The 23664-nt window shown below is 47.8% G+C and overlaps 2 protein-coding genes across 3 annotated transcripts; both read right to left on the reverse strand.

Moving 5' to 3' along the window:
* Nucleotides 1-133: 133 nt before the first annotated feature.
* On the reverse strand, nucleotides 134-21775 carry CTSH (cathepsin H). 2 transcript variants are annotated; one of them, XR_014558047.1, is made up of 13 exons: nucleotides 21567-21731; nucleotides 15240-15271; nucleotides 13573-13678; nucleotides 13407-13477; nucleotides 10074-10178; nucleotides 9231-9317; nucleotides 7780-7835; nucleotides 7052-7133; nucleotides 6886-6954; nucleotides 6137-6243; nucleotides 4883-5008; nucleotides 283-2857; nucleotides 134-236 (listed from the first exon to the last, which is right to left on the reverse strand). XR_014558047.1 is itself a non-coding variant. In XM_083713265.1 (12 exons), exons 1-12 carry the CDS (start codon nucleotides 21643-21645, stop codon nucleotides 2782-2784), a joined length of 996 nt encoding a protein of 331 aa, XP_083569391.1. In that variant the 5' UTR covers nucleotides 21646-21775; the 3' UTR covers nucleotides 134-2781. The 2 variants fall into 2 exon arrangements, 1 of the variants encoding a protein (XP_083569391.1); XM_083713265.1 differs by having other exon boundaries at nucleotides 134-2857; nucleotides 21567-21775.
* LOC310831512 (uncharacterized protein) lies at nucleotides 18317-21170 on the reverse strand (the record flags this gene model as incomplete). Its single annotated transcript, XM_083712124.1, has 3 exons — nucleotides 18317-18859; nucleotides 19761-20545; nucleotides 21161-21170. 3 exons carry the CDS (start codon nucleotides 21168-21170, stop codon nucleotides 18821-18823), a joined length of 834 nt encoding a protein of 277 aa, XP_083568250.1. The 3' UTR covers nucleotides 18317-18820.
* Nucleotides 21776-23664: the final 1889 nt, after the last annotated feature.

Consider the following 23664-nt stretch of genomic DNA (forward strand, 5'->3'; position numbering starts at 1 on the left):
TCCGGGCCTTTGCGGGTCGGGGAAATGGCTCCGCCCAAGGAGCTCCCCCCGCCCCAACCTCATTTCCCCCGGCTAATTCATTCTGATGCAGATCCGGCGCCCCCAGAACAAATTCAAGACCAGCATTTTTAAAATTATTATTAATCCAATGAGCCTTTATTTGTCAAAACTAGAAACATCATCCTTACAAAAATAATCAGGCTTTTAAATGCAAAGAAACTGTTAACATCCCGCCCCTCCCCCCCCCCGCAAACCAAGGGCAGATTACAAGATGCAGATTACAAGATCCCTGATGCAGTGTTTTAGCAAAGAGGACAGAAAAGCTTCCGGGAATTTGCACTTCATTAGGACTGTTAAAGGAACAAGGGGGCTCTGCCATCTTCATGGGTGTAGCCAAGATTTTTGTTGGGGGAGGCAAGACTTTCTTGAGGGCAGGGGGAAGAACGGATGTGATTGGTAAGTTAGTTAAGCATTTCTATTGTTTTACTTGGCTAAGACTATGACGATCATCATCATCACCTACAGGAGCCCATGATTTTATTGCTATGGGCTTAAACACAGGATTAATGTAAATAAACTGTGTAAAAGGCAACTGATTATTTCAAATAAGCCAACATCTTAAAGATTTCTTCAGCATTACAATATTAACACCATACAGGAGTTTCCGAATTCAAGCAGAACAGTTCAAATACTGTAATTTTAAAAACAATCTGTGCAAAGATATTACCACTTGTTATACAAAATTGGGTTATATGTACATAAATGTGCTCAGGAATAGGTGTACAGATAAAACATGAACCAGGCAAATCATCAGAGCAAGAGCAAGGCAATCTTCAGCCTCAAGTTGAACTGTGAGACCCCTCCAAACTGGTTGCAGGAAGTTCTAGATAAAATCACTCCTTCACAGCCCACAAATCTTTACACTTGCAAGCACTCAATTAAACATGTCAAAAGAAAATACTGTACTTGAATGGGGCCAGTATGTGTCAATAATCTCTGACATCAAGGTTTTCACCTTTTCAATAAGATGCTTGGCCTGGAAAAGCAATTAGCAGGTATTGTTCAAAACTCTTGAGCGACAGACTTGTAAAAATGTTGAATAAACACAACACCCTGAACATGATCTGATTTACATGTACAACCCACGTCTGTGATGTTTGAATTACGGTTTTGATTGGTCTTAGCTAAGGGGCGGGACTATTTCTAAAGTATTTTAAAGTTGTTTCTCATTTTGTTCTAGAATTCTCACCTCCCTTGCATTGGGGGCATGGGTGGAAAGAGACTCTCACTTGCAAAGAGAACAATAAAGAAAAATTCAGCCTTGTCTGGGTTTTGTTCTTTTTGTGATCAACAAGGCGATCCCTTGCTCAAGGGGAGGGCTGTAAAAGTGCCCCCCTTGCTAATCTGTATAACAGATTGGTTTAAAATCAAGCCAGCTCTTCCACAAAGGCTTCTTATTGTAGGATTCTGATAACAAAAGCTGTGCAAAATTCTGGGAACTGGGAGATACGAAGCAGCTTGAGCTGAATGAGAAAACCAAGCTTTTTGAATCCCACCATCCCTTACCACTGGTCCTGTTAGCTAGGGATGATGGGAGTTGTAGTCCCAAAATATCTGGAGGGCCAAGTTTGGCCATGCCTGCTCTAAGGCATGGGTAAGCATCCGCCCAATCACCTTCTAAATCTGGCACTCAACATGTTTTTACATGAGTAGAATATGTCCTTTTATTTAAAATGCATCTCTGGGTTATTTGTGTGGCCTGCCTGGTGTTTTTACATGGGTAGAATGTGTGCTTTTATTTAAAATGCATCTCTGGGTTATTTGTGGGGCATAGGAATTCATTCATTTCCCCCCTAAAATATAGTCCAGTCCCCCACAAGGTCTGAGGGACAGTGGACCGGCCCCCAGCTGAGAAAGTTTGCTGACCCATGCTCTAAGGCTTCCAGAGCATTATACCACATGCCAGCTGAATTTACTAGAAAGGCACTAGAAAGACACTCAACCCTTGTGGTGGGGAGGGGGGCAGCAGTGTGGGAAAGCAGCTGATAACCAACAATAGTGTAAAGTACGGTAATTGGTCAGAACTCAGCATTTCTTGGCATATGGGTTGAGGCCTCACTGAGGTTGCTGAAAGGGAGAGAACAGATTTCAAGTCAGTCACTAACAGGTGTTTCTGGAAAGCAGAAAAAGTGGAGTTGGGACACACAGAGACAAAACAATGAGCCCAACAACAAGTTATCTAAGGGTGTAAAAGGTACACACGACCCCCAGTTAGGGAACTTGTTTTCCCCACCTTGTTTCAGTTGGTCTGTGTTCAGACAGTAGTTAAAAAGTTGTCCGATTGCCTACAGAACATAAGTGCAATTGGCCTACCTAAATTATTGCTGGCTGTGATACATTAATTTTTACTGGATTTTGTTGCAAACTGTGATTTTACTCTTGGTTTTAGTGCTGGATTTTTATGATTGTGTGAGTTGCCCTGAGCACGTGCAAGGGGAATGGTAGGGAATCAAGAAATCTTAAGAAAAGGAGCATGATTTTGGATAAGGTGAGCAACTGTGCTAGAAAAACAAGATATACAGGGAACTAGGAAAGTGCAGCAACTTGGGTCAAAAACTTTTTCACAGTATCAGACACACATGTAGAGGAGTTGTGTGCTTGAAAATCCATTACAAGATAAATTGCCCCGCTTCTTGGCTTCGATGAACTTCATTCCAGCTTCAATTTTCAGCATAGTGACCCATCACTACCAGTTCTCTGGCACCAAAATCCAGAACAGCTTTAGACAAGAGGGACTGGGAAGGATGCACAGTCAGCAAGGCCACACATGTTCTTTCCACGTTCAATATAGAAGTATCTAAAAGAGAAAACAGGTTTTCATTCATAGGCGTTGCCTTATCAGAGAGGAAAGTACACAAAACCCCTTTTTGCAGGTAGGGCTGTGGCTCAGGGGTAGAGCTTCTGCTTGCATAACGTCTCAGGTTCAATCCCCAATGGCATCTTCAGGTAGGGCTAGGAAAGGCTCCCTGTCTAAAACCCTGAAGAGGCACTGCCAATCAGTGCAGACAACACTGGGCTAGATGGACCAGTGTTCTGACTTGGGGCTCATCCAGACTTCTGTTTGTCCTGCAGCTTTCCCCTGAGAAAACACAATCTTTACCTCTGAATCGGAGGAAACATCAATCGGGTTTTCTCCGAATTAATGTTTGCTCCGATTTAGAGGTGGAGAGCTGGTTTTCCAGGGAGAAAACCATCGAAGCAAAAGCAAAACTGTTCAGACCCATACGTTCTAGGCACAGGACAAGTGGAAGTGTGGACAAGCCCTTGGTCTAAGGCAGCTCCCTACGTTCCTAAGACTCTGTTTGACAAGGTGTGTCTTGGAATGCTTGAGGCTTTCCTAGAAAATTGGCCTGATGCACCCTGACCATGAGAAGCAGTTTGAAGGATGGTGCTTCTCTTGATTAGATTAGTTCAATTTATTAAGTGTCTCACTTCACACAAAGGAGTCTCAAGGCAATTTACAGACCTAACAGCAGAACACTATGCATTAAAAAGCCATTAAAATGAAACAAATATACAACAGTGTTCTTCCACAAAAACCAGTCAGCAAAATAACCACCCCATTACCACAAGGCTGAGTACCAAAAATAGATGTCCAAAAGCCAGACCATTAGCGCTGTCCAAATACCTGAGAAAATAAACCCATCTTTGCCTGGTGCTGGAAGGATAACAAAATTGGTGCCAGAGGGGCCTCAGGGGAAGGTATTCTGCAATTGATGGGTCACTACACACAGAGAAAGGCCTCTGATGTTAATCTGAGGGTCTGGCTGGATAGGTTCATATAGGGAAATAGGGTCCTTAAGGTACTGGAACCACAAGCCCTGCAATGCTTTGTGGTTCAAAACCAGCACTTTGGAATTGGGCTCAGAAACAAATGATCAGTCAGTGAACCCAGGCCAGAATTGCTCTATGTTCAAACCAGCCTAGCCCCAACTGGTAGTCTGGCCACTGCATTCTGTACTAGCATCAAACAGTCTTCAAAGGCAGCCCAACATACAACACACTGCAGTAATCTAGCCTAGAAGTTTCGCGAGCTGATGCTGCCAGCCCCAAACTCTCTTTTGCCCCATATCCCAGCTGTCTAATGAGAATGAAAATTTTAACAACAACAATGATGCTCCTGGACGACATAGACACATGTGCATAGGCAGGATTAAGATGTTACAACAAACTCCAAAGAATCTTTTGCATTATAAATCAGATTTTGGAGAAGGGGCGGGGTTTTCATGATGCCCAAGTAAATCTTTAATATTTATGGCCTGATCGAGTCTAATGAGAGCTGGCAGGGAGGATCCTTTGTGGGCTTTCTATGGATGGAATTGGCGACCTAATTCTTGATATTATTATCCTCAGCCCTGAAGCAAGCCACTAGATGGTGCCAGAGAATCAGCTAAGAATCCCGAAACGGCCATTGAGTCTAGCTATATATTTCTGACTACAACTCCCACCAGCCAGCTGGGGCTGATGGGAATTGTAACCCAAAACATCTGGACAGCACCAAGTTCGCAAAGGTTGGTTTATTAATAATAATAATTTTATTATCTGTCCTTCACCCTAAGGTACCAGAGCGGGTTGAAGTCTTAAAAACCATTTAAAACAACCAGAAGCTGTATAATGAAGGTGCCAGACAAACCACTGTGGGAAGAGCATTCCACAGCTTAGGGGCCACCACAGAGAAGGCAATCTCTTGGGCCGCCGCCACCACCACCCTATGCCTCTGAAGGCAAAGGAGTTACCAAAAGGCCATCTTCAGCAGATCTTAGCATCTTAGAGAGTCTGTAGCAAAGGAGGTGGTTTCAGAGACTAAAAAGGAATACTTTACCCATCCATGCCCCACGAGGGGCCCCAGGAATTTTTGACAATCCAGTACAGAAGGCCATTCTCCTCTCCATAGCCTACAGCCAGGACAGCATGATTCACTTTGTCTGGAGTTTTCTCACAGTGTTTGCTGTAGAAAGAAAACAATTTTTTTAAAAAAATTACTGTGTGTTGAATATGGAACCTACTGTCCAGGAAACCTACGCTTGCAGAATCCATGAGAGGAGGGGCCATGCAGTTTTTGCTTAAAACCCTCCCATGAAAGAGAGCCCACCACCTTCGAAGACAGCCCCTTGCGCTGTCCAGCAGCTCAGACCATCAAGACTGAGGCTTCCTAGTGTTCGATCTCAGTACTTGTTCTTGCAATTTGACCGTGTTGCTCTGGGTTGTACCTCTGGAACAAGAGAAAACTAATGTGGTCCATCAAGGATGGGGATCTTGTGGCCTGAGTGCAACTCCAATCACTTTTTATCAACAACGTCTGGAGGGCCAAAGGTTCCCCTTCCCTGACCCCTACCTATGTAAGAGCCCTTCTATATATTAACAGCCCTTCAGATTATTAGACCCCATCATGCAAAAATACCCAACTTCTCCTGCCACCTTTCCTCCTAGGGTTTGGTCTCCAGGCCCTGACTTGCTCTCCTCTGGACACATCATCCCAGGGTGCCAAGGTACTTCTCAAACTGGAATGCCCAAAAGTGTTCTGCTAAATTACTGTTTTATTTACAGTATATACTGCTTTCCCAAGGCAGCTCTAATACAACAATGCAAATACAGACGTGATACAGATTCATTTCAACAGAAACAGAAAACATTTCAACAGTAATTAAAACCAAACACATTCATGTTCCTGCCAAAAAGGCAAAGAACTTTCCTTACAAAAATGTTAAGAGAGAAGACAAGGATATGAAGCAACATCTTTGCCTTATAAGGGTCCCAGACTGGGGTGGGTGGGTGAGAAAAGGCTGGTGGACCCTTGACCCTGATGGCTTCAGCAGTCTCCAGGTGAGGTCATCTGACCAAATCAGAACAGACTGAAGTAACCCAGGTATGAGAGCAGATGAAAAGTCAAGCATCTTTTCCTGCTCTCCCTTCTTTGCTCGACAAACACCGAGTCCTCATGGAGCAACCACACAAATGCTAACATGCCCTGAAAGATGCAAGATGAGCTACGGGGCCATGACAATGACCCTTGGCATTATCTATAAACCAGTCCCATTGCACACACACTGCCTTGTTCACAGCTCAGTATATTCACCTGGTGTAAACACCTTTCGTGTATAACATAAAGTCGTCTGTCACTTCAAAGGCAAAGCTCAATGGATTGTACCTCCCAACAGCTTCCACCATGCCTTGCTCATCATTCTGGAAGGAGAGAGTCATAGGAGCATAAGAAGAGCCTGCTGAATCAGGCCAGGGGCACATCTAGTCCAACATCCTGTTATCACATAAGCCAACCAGATTCCTGTGGGAAACCCACAAGCAGGATTTGAGCACAAGAGCACCCCTCCCTCTAGTGGCTTCCAGCAACTAGTATTCAGAAGCAATGATGCCCCCAACAGTGGAGGCAGAGCATAGCCATTGATAGCCCTCTCCTCTATGAATTTGTCTTATCCTCTTTTAAAGCCATCCAAGTTGGTGGGCATCACTGCCTCCTGTGGGAGTTCCAGAGTTTAACTATGTGCTGCGTGAATAAGTCCTTTCTTTTCTCTGTCTCTGTCTTAATATGCAATGCTTGGCCCTGGCTCAGCAAAGGCTGAGGAGGGACTCCCCAGGACACAAAGCAAACAGTGGTGAGACTCGGGACCCATTCCTTAAGGGCCAGAGAAGATGTGCAAAGTAGGAAAGTACTAGCAATCCGCCACCCACAGCCAGGTGTTTTCCGTTTACTGTTACCCCTCTTTCTAAGAAGGGGCCGGACAAGTTCAAACGTCCAGTAGAATTTCAGTTACATTTTATTTTCACCTCTTGGGAAAAGCAAAATGCATGGCAGGAGGAGTCACTCACCAGCGTAATGTTGACGACTTTTTTGACGAATGCAATGGCCTTCTGACCTTGGAATTTGCAGGTCCCGTTCTGTGCATGAGACAAGGGAGGCCCATTAGAGATGGCTCATTGTGGAGGGCAGTGCCTGCCCTCTTCTACTCTGCAGTCCTAATCCTAGCAACAATACCTGTGCGGTGTATGGGTAGTCATCCTCCCCCATCAGCCCTTTGTTGTACAGGATGTATTCAAATGCCTGGCTAGGGAGTCCCCTGGGGAGGCAGAGACACAACAGCACAAATCAGCCTGCTCATTCTGAGTTACTCTCTTGCTGTGGAGATTGAGGAAGGTTGTGGGAAGGGAGATGCAGGGGATGGAACACTGAGTTTGAAGGTATTACTATGATAAGGAAGGGCTGAGATTACTCAGAAGATTTTTTTGGGGGGGGGGGTTGTCTCCCAGATGCTGCTACTTACGTATCTTTCATAAGAATCCATAAAAATTATATGCAGCTCGATTGTGAAAATCCCCAAAGCAGTTTACAGAAAAGACAAAACCATAAGAAAAATTAACAATAATTTAACACTTTCAGGAAGTTAAATTACAAAGAGACTAAAAAACAGATTAAGACTTGCATCAATGTTTTAAATGTCTAAATAGGCTGATCTAAACAAAAATGATTTCAGCTGGCACCGAAAAATGTCCAATGATATCAAGAGGCAGTGAGTTCCAAAGTGTAGGTGCTGGCACACTAAAAGAATGAATATTACAAACGCAGAACAAGTTACTTGGCACCAGTGTCAGTTCCGCCAACCAAAGTGGGTTGAGTGGGTGTATATGAGGTAAAGTGGTAACGCATGTAAACTTGTACTAACTTGTTAAGGGCTTTATATACTAATAGTAACACCTTGAACTTACCCACTACATCCATGGTTGTTGAAGGCCTGAGCACAGTCAACCAGTTGCTGTTCAGCCTGGGGGAGGGAGACACTCCTGTATTCATTTATAATTTTATTTGTGTACTGCCTTTTCACACAAAAAAATAATAAATAAGCTCATAACAGCTTACAACAAAGAAAACAGGAATGCATTTCAAAATCAAAACAGTGCAAAAACAATGTTATAGTAACATAATAAAACAGGACAGTAGCAAATATAAGAACATACAAAAAAAATTCAGTACTATAAATACACAATGTTTGACCGGAAAGTTTGATGAATGGTCACAGAAATCGGACAGCGAGAAATATTCAAACATACAGTCGGCACTGGAAACCCACAAAATGCTCACAATTGTGTACGGAGATGAAGCTGTAACTCAAAAGACAGTGTATGAGTGGTTTAAGCATTTCTGTGAAGGGCGGCAAACCATTGAAGATGACCCTCAGTCTGGCAGACCGTCGACAAGCAGAACGGCGGCAACGATAGAGTTCATGAGTTATTGATATGGGATCGGCATTTCTCCGTCCAAATGATGACATATTCCACATGAAATCATTACTGAGTTGTCCCACCCTCCATATTCTCCCAATCTGGCCCCACTGGATTTCTCTCTTTTTCCAAAACTGAAATCTGCACTGAAAGGGCACAGATTTCCCAACATTTCACATGTCCAAGCTGCTGTGACGAGGGAACTAAAAGCAGTACAAAAAGAGGACTTCTCCAGAAGTTTCCAACGAACGTTGTCAATGGTGCATTGTATCAGAGGGGGGCTACTTTGAAGGCCTGTAAGGTTGTAGGTTCAAATATTTCTTGCTGTCCGATTTCTGTGACCATTCACCGAACTTTTCGGTCACACCTTATAGAAAGATTACATTAACTACAGCCTGAGAAGGGTTTCTTCAATCCCTGGTTTCCAGGTAAATTGGCCTGCACCTTAAAGTAGGAAGTGGAAGCCTGTCCCTTCTAAAACCTGCATTCAATTAATCCAGGCATAGGCAAACGCGGCCCTCCAGATGTTTTTCTTGCTCAGGGAGATTTGTCCACAGCCAGAGGGAGGCTCCCGAAAGGGAACAGGCATTACAAGTTAGAGAATTAACTGTTAATTAACTTGTAACGCCTGCCTCTGGCTGTGGACAAATCTCCTTGAGCAAGACCTTCAGCTTTTTGACTGTGTGTTCCTGCGCGTACATGAGCTTTGCTGCTTTCAGCTACTCTAAATGCATGTTGAGCTTCTGACATTCCCTTTTTGCTGCCGTGGATGCCCAGTCCTTTTGTCTCCACTTGGTTCTGAAGAGGCAAGCCACTTTTTCTTAACCCGGATGTGGCCTAGACTTTCATGAGGTTAACACAGGCCACACAGACATGGAACAGAGGGAACCAGATAGGCCAGAGTTCAACAAGGCCAGAGTTCAACAGGGGAGCCTTACCAGGTCCAGTAGCTTTCCTGTTGCAATGGCAATAGCAGACTCCAAGCACCCAGTGGTTGAGAAAGTCCAGCAACTGCCACAGGGACCCTTGAGGAGGAGGGAGAAGTCAGATGGATGGAAGGAAGGAAGGAAGAAGACTGGTTGACTGAGTTTACTTACATATGGCGCTTTTCCACAATAAGTTGCACCCAAAGCAGCTTACAGCAAACATTCAGAACATCAAAATACAGCTCATTGGTCATATAAATATACAACATACAGAGCAAGTTAGTAAATTCAAAAATAACAAGAAGGAAGGGGAAGGCATGAGAAAAAGCAACAACTCGTTTCCCACAGGTAAAGGAAGGCACAGTGGCCTGGTTTCACACCTAATTCTAACCCATGGTTTGTTCAACAAACCAAAAGCTGTGCCACAGATAGTCAAACCAACCACGTTTTGTTCCTCACAGCTTGTTTTCCAGCAACTTGTGCCTTTGTAGTTCGGTGAGCATCTGGGGTAGGGGAGCCAAACAAGCCATAGTTAAGGAAAGGGGCTACATTCACATGTAACACCAAGCCCAAGGTTAAACCCAAGGTCTTAAGTTGACATCAAACCATGGCTTCAGGTCATGGTTTGTTGGCAGTAGAGAAACTATAGTTTATGCATAACACTGAGCTGTTATGTGCAAACCACGTTTATATCTGTAACACTATCCCTTTCAGCAAAATCCTTAAGAAAACACAAGCCCACAACTGGAATTACATTTAAAACCCTTTTGGGCCTCCAGTGGAAACATATTTTCAATTGCTCTGTGGGACCAACAGTTGAGGGCGGGAGAGTGGCCTTCAGGATCAGTTCCTTACCTGATTTTTCACAGGTGTCACAAAATTTCCTTTCTTCCTCCAGTCTATGGTTTTTGGACATGCCCCACCACGGCTGATGAAGTTGCCAATGGTGGCTGAGCAGTTCTGGAAACAACAAGAGAGCCCTTCACTCAGCTGGCAGCTGACCTTCTTCAGACACAGAAGCCCTTGAGGCACAAGTGGTGAGTGTTGCCAGGCTGGTTGGCCACAATCTGCTGTGGCATATCAAATAAGAACAGGGGCTTTGAGGCCAGAGGAGTCTCTGGCTCAATTGCCACCTCTGCAAGCCACCATCTCCCACCTGCAGCCTCACATCAGCTGCAGGAGCAAAATAGTATCAGACACCACCACCAACCTGAATTCACCATATGACGCTTAGCAACCCTTCTCCATATATTTTCCCTTGTTTTTATTACAGTATTCTCTTATTATTCTTTTTATTACCTTCCATAGAAGGGACTACACTCATTATATGTAAAATAAGCCTACTGGGAATTGCAATAATGACTTGAGAGTAAAATTCACAAGTAAGTTGGCTAGCCTGTTTTTTCCGATTCCAGGGTTTACAAAAATATTTTTCACTTTCAGTGCATTACAGAGCAAAAATAAGGCAATGAAATAAAACTGCTCAAGTCCCTATTTTTGAAAAAACAAAACACAACCCCAGAATTTTATTGCTTACAGGAAAATATTTTTAAAGCCTCTATTTAAAACACGCTGTCTTCCTCCTCCAGACTTTGTGTGTTTCCAGGATGTCTTATTTTTAGACGGTTAGAGCTCTATTTTCAGAACTTGAATGCAATTTGGGTAATAATGTGTTCTCAAAATGCAGTACTCCATATTTAAACTGGGTGCTCGGCCACTCCCCATACAGCACCTGCCTGGTCCATGGGATCCCCTGGCACGTGGATGTGGTATGCGGAGGTGAAGGAACCTCCTGAAACCCTGGGTGTTGGGTCCTTGCTAATTCAGCATCACCTTTAATTTCAGGCTTGAGATAGTATAAGTGAATCACTATGGCTGTTATGAACTGAAGTTCTCACCCCGGGCCAGCAGGGGGAGACTGTAGATAGTTTTCACTCAGGTCCACATATGCAAATAAGGGATTGAAAGTGACATTCAGTGATTGGATAGTTACAGAAAGTGGTTACTGTTGCGTTCTAGTGGAGCTCTATATAAGCAGGCCGGCTGAACCCTTCAGTTCAGTTCAGTTCTAACCTGTGAATAAACAAGAGCTGTTTGAAGAATCGCTGTGTCGTCTGATATGTTCACCCACAATTTAACACTGACCACCTGAAAAGGGGCCATATAAATACTAAGTCCAATGTTTATCCTTCGGAAAGAGAGGTGTAAAAACTCAAGTCTTTTAGCACATACTGTACACTTTGGAACTCCCTGCCAATTGACTGTAATTTTGCTGTAATTTTTTATTTAGGAAAGCCTATCCAGGTATGCTCAATGTTGATCTGTGTTCTAATCTGTGTTTAGTTTATCCCTGATAATTTTAATTTACTGTATGCTTTAAATAGTCATTTTAACTGTCTATATATGAATTTTATGAAATTAAAAAATTAAATACAGCACGCACACACCCACTATTGTTCCAGCTGTGACAGGTAAATTTTAAGCTCTGTTATATCTTCTAGAGCTTCGCACCAAACTGATGTTCTTCCTTCCTTTTTCTTTAAGACAATGTGTTTTTCCCGCTCTTCTGAGAATTTATTCTTTCTATACGGTTGTGAAAGTAGAAGAGCACAGTCTTCTTTTTGGCGATCACTTGTAGCCAAGTAAGATTGTCTTCCATAAACACGGTTTTAACAATGAGTCCGTAAGTCACTGTGGAGGCCAATTCTGGATCCACACGTCCTTCCACAGTAGGGACATAGGTTTCCGGGTGGGAGTTGATCACAGTGTGGATTGCCAAGTGTGCCTTCCTCTTAGTGTGCTTCTCCCTTGTGTCCTGAGTTTGAGCATCTTCAAAGCCCATGACGCCTTTGGTAAAGGCTGTTCTCCAACTGGAGCGCTCGCAGGCCAGCGTTTCCCAGTTGTCGGTGTGCGTTTATACTACATTTTTAAAGATTTGCCTTGAGAGAGTCTTTAAACCTCTTTTGTTGAACACCAGTTGATGTTGAAGAATCACTGCTTCAACGCTGGTGCAAAAGGCACAAGTTAGGACCTATTAAGCCCTATTTGGCATGGGCCCAAGCTGTCTGAAGGATCATCTGCTCCCATACAAAGCTGCCTGGGCTCTGAGATCTTTGGAGTAGGCCTTTCCCTTAGTCCTGCCACCCTCAGAGGCATGCTTGGTGGTGACATGGGAGAGGGCTCTGTCAGTGACTGCTCCCAGGCTTTTGAACTCCTTTCTTAGGGAAACTAGACTGGCTTCCTCCTGGTTGCCATTCCGCCAGCAGGGGAAGACTGTTTTATTTTGACAGGCTTTGGTAAAGGACTGCTTTTAAAAGGAAAGGGTTTCAATACACTCGTACCTTGAAAGTCGAACAGAATCTGTTCTGGAAGTCCATTCGACTTCCAAAATGTTTGGAAACCAAAGCACAGCTTCTGATTGGCTGCAGGAAGCTCCTGCAGCCAATCGGAAGCAGCAGAAGCCCCAGCGGACGTTCAGCTTCCAAAAATAGTTTGCAAACTAGAACAGTCACTTCCAGGTTTGCTGTGTTCGGGAGCCAAAACGTTCGACTTGCAAGGTGTTCGGGATCCAAGTACAACTGTATTGCTGTGCTGTTTATACTATTTGCATTTTTGTATATTTGTTTTTTATATATTTTTAATTCTTTTGGAGTTGAATTACTTTTTAACTATTATATGTTATATGTTTTTAGCTTTTGGCATTTTATCTGTGTTGCTTTAATTTGGGTATGCCACCTGGAGTCCCATTCTGGGGCAAAGGCAGGATATAAATAAATAAACATAATAATGATAAGTACAACAATAAATTTCTGTTGGTATGCTGCAGTGCATTGCTTGCTGTGAAACTGAATCTCCACCCCCACCCCTCCCGCCACCTGCTGCAATAAACAGATGCACTGGCATTCAATCCCAGGCTTTGTGTGTGGGTCTGGCTTCCTGGATTTTGAACTTTCTTAGATGCATTCTCTGGGGCCAAGGCACACTGTCAATCCATGAAAGGATTTCTCTCTTGCACAAGCATGCTTAAGGGTTACGTCTGAAGGACGCACACCTGTGACTTCCGAAAGACATGTGCAATAGAGAACATGGCAAGGACGCAAGCCCAGGATTGCATGGTGAGCCCCCAAGCATTCCTTGTATGATGGGGGTGGTGGGGTGGGGAGGGAAATGGCAGGAAGGCGCATTTACCTGGGGTTCGCGCCAGAGATACTTTTTCCTGAATTCAGCAAATGTCATGTCGGCAAACTGGTTCAGACCCACTGAGGAAAGGAGAGAGAGAAGAGGGAGTTGTGAAGCCAGGTCTGCAGTCAACCTTGCCCTCTTTTAAAAGGTATCTCAAGAGCAGGGTCCGTACTTTGGAAGGTATGATTCCCAGCATTGTGCTTCTCAATCTTCTGCTTGTTACTAAGGAAGATCTGAAAGCGCCGCTGATACTCCTCCAGGCCGTACTGCTTGTTGTTCTGTGGGAGAGAGGAAGGACACAGCAGCTGCAGGACGCAGAAGTGAAAGTGCAACCCTGGGCAGATTTAGAACAGAGAAGTGCCTCCCCCTCCCTTGCTCACAAACCGCACCTTCTTTGGAAGTCCCCAACCCCACTTCAATCTGCAAGTATCCATTTCAGTCATGGAACTGAGACATGGGAACTGGTGGCTGGTAAGAGACCAAGGCATAATCTGCCTGCTGTGATGCAGGTGGTGAACCTGCAGCTCTTCAGGCATCATTTATTCCATTTAGTACCACTACTACTATGTATCAAGAAGGCTGATCGCCAAAGAATTGATGCTTTTGAATTATGGTGCTGGAGGAGACTCTTGAGAGTCTCATGGACTGCAAGAAGATCAGACCCATACATTCTGAAGGAAATCAGCCCTGAGTGCTCACTGGAAGGACAGATCCTGAAGCTGAGGCTCCAATACTTTGGCCACCTCATGAGAAGAGAAGATTCCCTGGAAAAGACCCTGATGTTGGGAAAGATGGAGTGCACAAGGAGAAGGGGACGACAGAGGACCAGCTGGTTGGACAGTGTTCTCGAAGCAACAAACATGAGTCTGACCAAGCTGCGGGAGGCGGTGGAGGACAGGAGTGCCTGGCGTGCTCTGGTCCATGGGATCACGAAGAGTCGGACACGACTAAATGACTACAACCACTATTACTACTATTATTAAATTTCTATACTGTCCTTCATCCAAAGATCACAGGGCAGATTGCAAAATAAAAACCATAATAACAAACAAAACCAATAACCCCGCCCCAACCCAGTTTAAAAGGCCACTGATTGCCTGAGCTGGTCCTGTAATTTGGCATGGAGTCTTCTTGGCCACATGCTCAAAAAATCTAAAATTTCAGTTTTTATTGCATGGCTATATGTATAACTCTAGATATATTTTTATGAATAACAGTATACCCTAAGTATTTATTATTATTATTATTATTATTATTATTATTAATAATAATAATAATAATAATAAAAATAATAATAATAAAGAGAGATGCTCAGAAACCAGTTTGTCATCATTTCAGACCTAGCAACTGGCTCACTGGGGCTGCATGGCTTTGCACCTTTGTTTCCAGGCAGGCAGGCAGGCAGGCACCTGTGTGGAAAAAAACACACACAGCTTAGGCCACCCTCCCTGGGGGATTGAATAGGAAGGGTGAGGTGCTTCCTGGAGGGAAGGAAATGAGCTGCCTTTTACTGCATGCTGAAAGGTGACAAAAGGAGGTGGCTGTTTGGAAGACAGTTATGCAAAATGCTGACTCTTGTGGAGATATTTCCCATTAGTTCCAATTTAATTCAAAGTGACTCTCTGAATCCAGCACTTTTTGAGAAAGACCTAAAAAATCCCTCGGGAGGGAGATGAAGGCGGCACTTGCTCTCTTCCCTCCCACTCTCCCTTGAAAGTCCAGCAGGAAAGTCCCTTCCAGTGGAACCAGGCCAAGGGAAAGTGAAACAGGCCTTGAGCATAGGGGGTTATACCTAACTTTGGGGGAGTGGCGGCTTATGAATGGCCAGGAGGGCCTTACCTGAGACATCCATGTCTTGAAGAGAAATTCCTCTGTTGAGGGAAGAAGAAAAAGACAAACAAGAGACTTTTAGAAAAGAAAGGGCAGATCCGCACCATACATTTAATGCACATCCAACTCCCCATTAAGCCACCGAACGTCTCCCAAAGAATCCTGGGAATGGTAGTTTCCCCTTTACAGAGATATGGGCTGTAACAGCCTTAACAAATGACAGTTCCCTGAAGTCTTTGGCGGAAGTCATCTGCTTTCCTGGATGTGTATTAAATGCTACCCTAAGCGACTAATTAGCAAGATTCTGTTTCACATCTTATTATTAGCATTTACAGGCTGAGTCCTTTAAAAGAGGCCCGGTGGATACAGAGTACAGTGGTACCTCGGGTTACAGACGCTTCAGGTTACAGACTCTGCTAACCCAGAAATAGTAACTTGGGTTAAGAACTTTGCTTCAGGATGAGAACAGAAATCATGTGGCAGTGGTGCAGCGGCTGCGGGAGATCCCATTACCTAAAGTGGTGCCTCAGATTAAGGACAGTTTCAGGTTAAGAACGGACCTCCAGAACGAATTAACTTTTTAACCCGAGGTACCACTGTACCGTACACATGTTCCACGGGGCCTCTTTTAAAAGACTCACCCTGTATATCCTGCCTCTGTTGCCAGGATCTCAAGATAGCAAGCATAACTACTTTATCCTCACACAACCCTATGAGGTCGGTCAGGCCCAAGGTCACCTAGTGAGCTTCATGGCTGTGCAGGGATTTGAACCCTGCTCACACAGGTCCCTAGTCCGACACTCTAACCACTACACCGCACATTATGCACAGAAGCAAGCTGCACCTCCGCACACCCCTCGCCCAGGAATATGGTGACCACCCACTCAAGTTCCTGCCATCCCAGCCGGTGAAGGGAGGCAGAGAAGATAATAGTATAATAATGTGAAATATACTCAGAGTCGCAAAGTGATTTCATGCTCTTTATTCAGCTCATAGTGGTGAGGAGGAATGAATGAAAGTCCCCTCAAGGTATCTGCTTTATATACATTATTTACACAATGGGCTGCACATGATTGGCTAATTCCGGAATTCTACTGTAAGCCAATCAGGTTGTGGATTCACTTAAATCTGGAGCATGATTGGGTGGTTCCTGCCAACCAATCATACTGCTGCATTGTTCTAGGACCAATCCGACTGCTGCATTCTGAATCCTATTGTTCTAGGACCAATCAGACTGCTGCCTTTTGGATCCTATTGTTCTAGGACCAATCAGACTGCTGCAGTTTGGATCCTATTCGACTCAGTACATAACACCCCTCCCCTCTAAGTTCCAGTCCTGCCCGGGAGGTCGCATTCATAGTCCTCAAGGTACGCTGGCGGCCTACGTGTCCGTTGCGGCCTGTGGTGTTCCCTGGTCCGGTGTTCAGGTTCTGGCTCGTGTTCCAAGGATGCTGGCTGTGATGGGGCTGTTTGGTCTGGCGCAACCGGCTCGCTCAGTCGTGGTTCTGGTTCCGGTGTCCTTTCGGCCTCACGGGTCCTCTCTGTATTTACTGATTCTGCCTCTCCTGCTGGCCCCTGCTGCTCTATGGGCCTCACTGCCCCACTGTTCCCTTGGGACTCCTCTGCCCTTTCCTCCTCCTGGGTTTCTCCCGGGAATCGTCGCCGTATCTGGTCGCAGTGGCGGCGCCAGCATTGCCCTCCATCCGTTAGCACCTCGTACGACACAGGGCCAGTGACCCTGGTGACTGTGGCAGGTACCCATGCTGGGCCTGCCCCAAAATTCTTTGCGTACACTGGGTCCTGGGCCTCGAAGGTCCGGGGGTTCCTGCCTTCCCCCACCACTACCTCATCCTGAGCTCTATCGGGGTGAAGGCGGTCCAATCTGATTGCAAGGCGCCGACCCATTAGTAGTTCAGCGGGGCTCCGGCCAGTCGTTGAGCTGGGGGTGCTGTGCTGTGCTAGGAGGAATGTGGCAAGGCGGTACTCCCAATCCCCTTGCGTCATGCGGCGAAGGGTGTCCTTGGTGGTCCGCACCATGCGTTCTGCTTGGCCATTGGTGGCAGGGTGGAATGGCGCCGAACGGATGTGGCGGATGGCGTTCTGCGCTGTGAAGGTTTGGAATTCTCCTGACGTAAATGCAGTCCCGTTGTCTGAGACGAGAGTGTCAGGGAGCCCGTGGGTTGCAAACAGCCTGCGTAGTACCCGGATGGCTGCGGACGTAGAAGTGGACGGTACCAGTGCGACTTCCAGCCATTTGGTGTAGGAGTCCACCACTATGAAGAATGTTTTCCCCTGAAAGGGGCCAGCGAAGTCCACATGCAGGCGTGACCATGGTGCTCGGGCGGACTCCCAGGACTGGACTGGGGCCCTTGGGGGATCTGGGCGGGATTCTTGGCAGGCCTGGCAGTGTTTGACCCAGGCCTCTATCTCTCCGTCGATCCCCGGCCACCACACATAACTCCTGGCAAGGGCCTTCATTCTTACTACCCCTGGGTGTGTCTCATGTAGGGCTGTGAGGACCCTTTTGCGGAGGGGCTGGGGAACAACAACCCTGCTTCCCCATAACAGGCACCCCTTGTGGGCCGACAGTTCATGTTTGCGGGTTGTGTAGCCAGCGAATTCTGGCCCAGGCCTGCTGCTGGGCCATCCCCTCCACACCCAGTCCAGGACCCGGGAGATGACCCTATCTTTCTTGGAGTGGTGTGCCACTTCTTGTGCCTGAATGGGGCGGTCGGGAAGCAGCTCCAGGCTCATAACCTCTTGTGCAGGTGCTGGGTCGGGGCCTGTTTCCGGTAGTGGTAGCCTGCTGAGGGCGTCCGCATGGCCCATTGCCTTCCCCGGGCGGTGAATCAGCGCATACTGGTAGCTGGCAAGGAAAATTGACCACCTGAGGACACGAGGAGACAGCACTTGGGGGGTCTGCTTTTCGGGGGCAAACAAGCCAAGCAACGGTTTGTGGTCAGTCACCACGGTGAAGGGCCGCCCGTACAAGAAATCATGGAATTTTTTTACTCCCTTCACAATTGCCAGACCCTCCTTGTCGATTTGTGAGTAGTTCCGCTCGGTTGCGTTGAGTGTCTGGGAAAAGTATGCCACCGGTACCTCTCTCCCATCCGGGAGTTGGTGTCCCAGGACAGCGCCAATGCCATAGGGCGAGGCGTCGCATGCTAGCACCACCGGCAGCCTCTCGTCAAAGTGTGCCAAGACCGAGTTTGAGACAAGCAAGTCCTTGACTGCCTGGAATGCGGCCTCCTGGCGCTGGCCCCACACCCAAGGGGCCCGCTTGTCCAGGAGTCTGTGTAGGGGCTCCGCTACCGCCGCCTTGTGGGGAAGGAAGGAATGGTAAAAGTTCAATAGTCCCAAGAAGGCCTGAAGTTCAGTCTTGCTCTTGGGCGCTGGGGCATCACAAATGGCCCGTACCTTGTCCCCAGTCGGGTGGACCCCTTCTGCGTCCACCATAAATCCCAGAAAGTCCACCTGAGGCACTCCTAGTAGACATTTTTCCCGCTTCACCTTGAGACCCGCTGTCTGGAAACGGTGCAGAACGGTGCGGAGGCGGTCCTCAAACTCCTCTGGTGTGGGCCCGGCAATCAACACATCATCGAAGAAGGGGGTGACGCCAGGAATCCCTTTAAGGAGCGAGTCCATTAGATTCTGGAATATGCCTGGTGCCACGCTGACACCGAATTGCAGCCGCTTTACCCTGAACGCTCCTCTGTGCGTCACAATCGTCTGTGCCTCTGCTGTGGCCTCATCTACTGGCAGCTGTTGATATGCTTGGGCCAAGTCCAGCTTGCCAAAAATTTTCGACCCAGCCAGGGTAGCAAGGACATGGCTGACCACTGGCACTGGGTATGCATGGGCCGTGAGGGCCTTGTTTATAGTACATTTGTAGTCTGCGCAGATGCGGACCGAACCATTAGGCTTGACGGGTGTGACGATTGGGGTTTCCCAGGGGGCATTAGGCACCGGCTCCAGCACTCCTTGCTCCACTAGCCGGTCCAATTCCTCGTCTATACGTGGTTTCAGGGCGAACGGGACCCGGCGGGCCTTGAGCCTGACTGGTCGTACTGCGGGGTCAAGCTGTAGAGCAATGGGGGGGCCCGTATACTGTCCCAATTTCCCATCGAAAACCCCTGGAAATTCCTTGCATATAGCGTCCACATCCACTTGTAAGGTAGTGTGGTTCACTCCGGTGATGGCTAGTCCCAGTGGTCCAAACCATGCCAATCCCAGTAAGCTAATGTAGGGGCCCTTGACCACAAGCAAGTCCAGTTGCCGCGTCCGCCCTCGGTATTGCACCCTGAAGGTCCCCACCCCCATTGTGGGGACCTTACGTTTCTGGAAGTCCCGGAGGGTGAATGGGGCCGCCCTGAGTTTGGGACCCCCAGTAGGACACAGTTTCCTTAAGGTCCTTGCCGAGATTATGGATAGATTTGAACCCGTGTCAAGCTCCATGCGGCATGGGGCCCCCTCTATCCGTACCTCTACATAAATTTTCTCTATGTTGGGGTAGGGCAACTGGTATACCTGGAAGTCCGTGAGCTCCGTCGAGTTGCCTTGGTGCGTTGGGCCCCGGGACCTGGGGCTCTTGGATTGGTCATCTGATGCCTGGCGTCGGGTGGGCCGAGCCCGACACACCCGGGCGATGTGTCCCAATTTTCTGCACTGCCTGCACTCTGCATTGCGGAAACGGCAGGTCCTCCTCTCGTGAGTTTCCCCGCAGCTTGCGCAGTTCCCTCCTTCTCGTCGAGGCAGCTGTGGTATGTGGGCTGCTTGAGTGCGCTGCTGTACTCGGTGCACCTCCTCCCTGTCAGATCCTGAGTCGTCAGTGAGGTCTTCATGGTGGACCCTCGGTTGGGATGGCAGGCTCGGCCGTGCCTCTTGCGTCGACCTCTTGGCAGCTTCCGTTGCCAGGGCCTCCTCCAGAGCGACCTGGAACGTTAGGTCCTTCTTAGCGTAGAGTCGTTGTTGCAGTTTCTCATCCCTCAGGCCACCGACGAGGCGGTCACGAAGCATGTTCTCCAGCTCTGAGAAGTTGCAGAACCGGGCGGCTTGGCGGAGAGAGGTCACAAACCCAGTTATGGTTTCCCCAGGGGCTTGCCGCTTTGCATAGAAGGCATTTCGACGAGCCACCACTGAGGGTTGCGGCGAAAAGTGCCCCTTCAGCTGTTCCATTATTGTTTTGTATGGAACAGTAGCGACGTCTTCAGGCGCAAGGAGAGCCCGGGCGATTTCAAACGTCTCCTCTCCGCAGACGCTGAAGAATATCGCCCTCTTCTTGGCGTCTTCTTCATCGGTGACCCCTTTGGCTTCTAGGAGGAAAGTGAAACGGGAGGCGTACGCTTCCCAGTCTCCCGTTGCTGGGTTGAACGGCGAGAAGCTGCTGTCGGTTGCCATTCTGAGTTCCTTGTGTCCCGGAGCTGAAGCCTGGATACACGGTGCGAGGCAGCGGTGCGGCAGGTGGCGGTGCTGCGGTGCTGTGTGTGGCAGTCAGCTCAGCGGGATCCCACCTTCGTCGCCAGTGAGATATACTCAGAGTCGCAAAGTGATTTCATGCTCTTTATTCAGCTCATAGTGGTGAGGAGGAATGAATGAAAGTCCCCTCAAGGTATCTGCTTTATATACATTATTTACACAATGGGCTGCACATGATTGGCTAATTCCGGAATTCTACTGTAAGCCAATCAGGTTGTGGATTCACTTAAATCTGGAGCATGATTGGGTGGTTCCTGCCAACCAATCATACTGCTGCATTGTTCTAGGACCAATCCGACTGCTGCATTCTGAATCCTATTGTTCTAGGACCAATCAGACTGCTGCCTTTTGGATCCTATTGTTCTAGGACCAATCAGACTGCTGCAGTTTGGATCCTATTCGACTCAGTACATAACATAATGAATAATCCCTTATTTATTAAATTTGTATACCGCCCTTCATCCGGAGATCTCGGGGGGTTCACAGCATAAAATACAAGATAAAAACACAAAACTCTGAGCGGGGGGAGGCAGGCGCACTCTGACTGCTCTCCCACTAGTCGCCTCCATTTTTCTGCGGGCGCCTGAGGACACGCGCGCTCCTGGCCAAACCCTCCGAGGGCGAAGTAGTGAAAGCGAAAGGGAATGTGGCGTGGGGAGAAACGGGGCCAGGCGCGGAGGCTCCTACGTCCCCGTTTTTCTTTCACTCCCCCAGATAGAGGTGCGCTTCTTGCGCCAGCCGCCCCCTTCGGAGCCCCCCACAAATCGTCAGCGGCTCCTCCCCCCTCCTCCTCTTGGGGGAGGGGTCCTGGCTCCCTCTCTCGTGCCCCCCCCCCCCCGCGCTCGCGCTCCGCGGTACCTTCCTGGTGGCTGAGCAGGCAGGAGCCGAGCGCGAAGAACACCGCAAGCAGGAACAGCGGCAGCAGCTGCGCCCGCATCTCGCCCGCGGTGGAGACGGCCGGAGTCGGACTGCTTGCCTCGGGACGCCGGCGGGGAGGAGGAGGAGCAGCAGCAGCAGTGGCCGCCTCCAGGGAGGGCAGAGAAGGAGGAGAGGCCGGCCCCTTCCAGCCCGTGGCCAGGGAAGGCGAGAGGCGCACTCTGCCCGCGCTCAGAGGCAACGCCGCTGCTCTCCCAACAAAGAGCAGGTGCTTCCAAGGAGGCTGTCAAGAAGGAGTCTCTTTCTTTCTTTCTTTCTTTCTTTCTTTCTTTCTTTCTTTCTCTCTCTCTCTCTCTCTCTCTCTCTCTCCCTCTTTCTTTCTTTATCCACCATTCTTCTTCAAAGAGCTCAAGGTGGTGGACCTGCATCTCCCCAATCTCATTTAATCCCCACGTGGCCCATACGCAGCGCAAAGTTAAACTCTGGAGGCAGTGATGGCTGGAAACCACAGAAGTGGAGAGTTCTCTTGTGCTCAGATCCTGTTCGCAGGTTTCCCACAGACATCTGGTTGGCCACTGTGGAAGACGGATGCTGAACCAGATAGGCAACTGGCCTGATCCAGCAGCCTCTTCTTATGTTCACAGCACCCCTGGGAGCAGGGGTTTTTTTTTTCCAGGGGGAACTAGCCAGAACAGTTCTCGCACCATTGCCATTGTAAGTGAATAAGACAGGTGTTCATGGTGAGTTCCGGCACCTCTGTGTCCATAAAAATAGCACTGCCTATGAGGTAGGTTAGGCTGGGAAATGCAGTGCCTGCCCCCATGAGCTTAATGGGCAAGTGGTGATTTAAAACCTGGTCCAAGACTCTCACCACTACACCACATTGCATTTCAGTGGTGGGGGCAGAAGCAGAGTGAGAACCCAATTGGACCACTTGTTTTCAAGCTTGGACTCCCTCCCTGTTTTCTTCTACTACTACTGCCCCAGCTTACCTCCAGCCTGCCCCAACCTGTTGCCCTCACGTTGTTTGGAGTTGCAACTCCCATCAACCCAGCCAGGACCAGAAGGTTAGAGCAACTCATCCCTTTGGCTGCCAGGGCCTTCTTGCCTCTCCCATTGGGATTGATCCCAGTCAAACGATTCATCTCAGTCGAAGTCCCCCTTACGCAGGGGAAATCCCAGGTGTAGCCCCCCCCAGCCCCTCTGTTGGGCCCCTGGAACTCTCCGCAGGCCACATCCCTTCAAACCTCAAGTGTTTTTGGTGGGATGGAACATGTGTCTTTGAATTCTGATATCAACCATCTCAGACCCTTTGATTACCAGCAGGTGAGGTTTCACTGGTGGTGCCATCTGGTTGGCGTTGACCTGGGACAGGGCCTTTTCCATGGTGGCTCCCTGTTTTTGGAATGCCTTCCCTGGCAAGATTGCATCTGCCAGCATCATTATTGACTTTGAGGAGGAATTTAAACGCATTCATATTTACCCGGCTGAATGTGGTGGCTGAAGGACACTGGTCCTGTTACCCTGAGATCATCCGTTGAGATAGTGGGTGGAATTCACCTAACAAACTTGAGTGAAATGGCCTCTGCTTATGCAATAGAGCTTTCCCTTTTTCCATTCCCCCCCCCCCCAAAAAAAATGACTCGATGGGCAGCTTGGGAGAACCTCCAGAACAGTACATGGCAGAAGGGGGACAGTTCCCTCTAGCAACCTGACATGCTTATGCAGGCAGAACATTTGTAAGCACAGTTGAATTCCACCCATAGTTTCTAACTTTTTAGGATGTTTTTATAGGGTTTTTAGGTTTTTAATCACACACAGAGAGAGACATAATTTTTTTTATATCACATCTTTTTCTCCAAGGAGCTCAAGGTGATGTAGATGGCTCCTCCCTACCTCATTTAATCCCCACAACAGGTTAGACTGACAGGCAGTGACTGGCTGAAGGTCACCCAGTGAGTATCATGGTCAAGTGGGGATTTGAACTCTGGTCTCCCAGGTTGTAGCCTGATGCTCTAACCACTACACCATGCTTGCTCTCAAACCACACACACACAAACAAACAATTGCTGTGTCTGCT

This window comes from Podarcis gaigeae (genome assembly GCF_964106915.1).
Source record: "Podarcis gaigeae genome assembly, chromosome: 14".
Lineage (NCBI taxonomy): Eukaryota > Metazoa > Chordata > Lepidosauria > Squamata > Lacertidae > Podarcis > Podarcis gaigeae.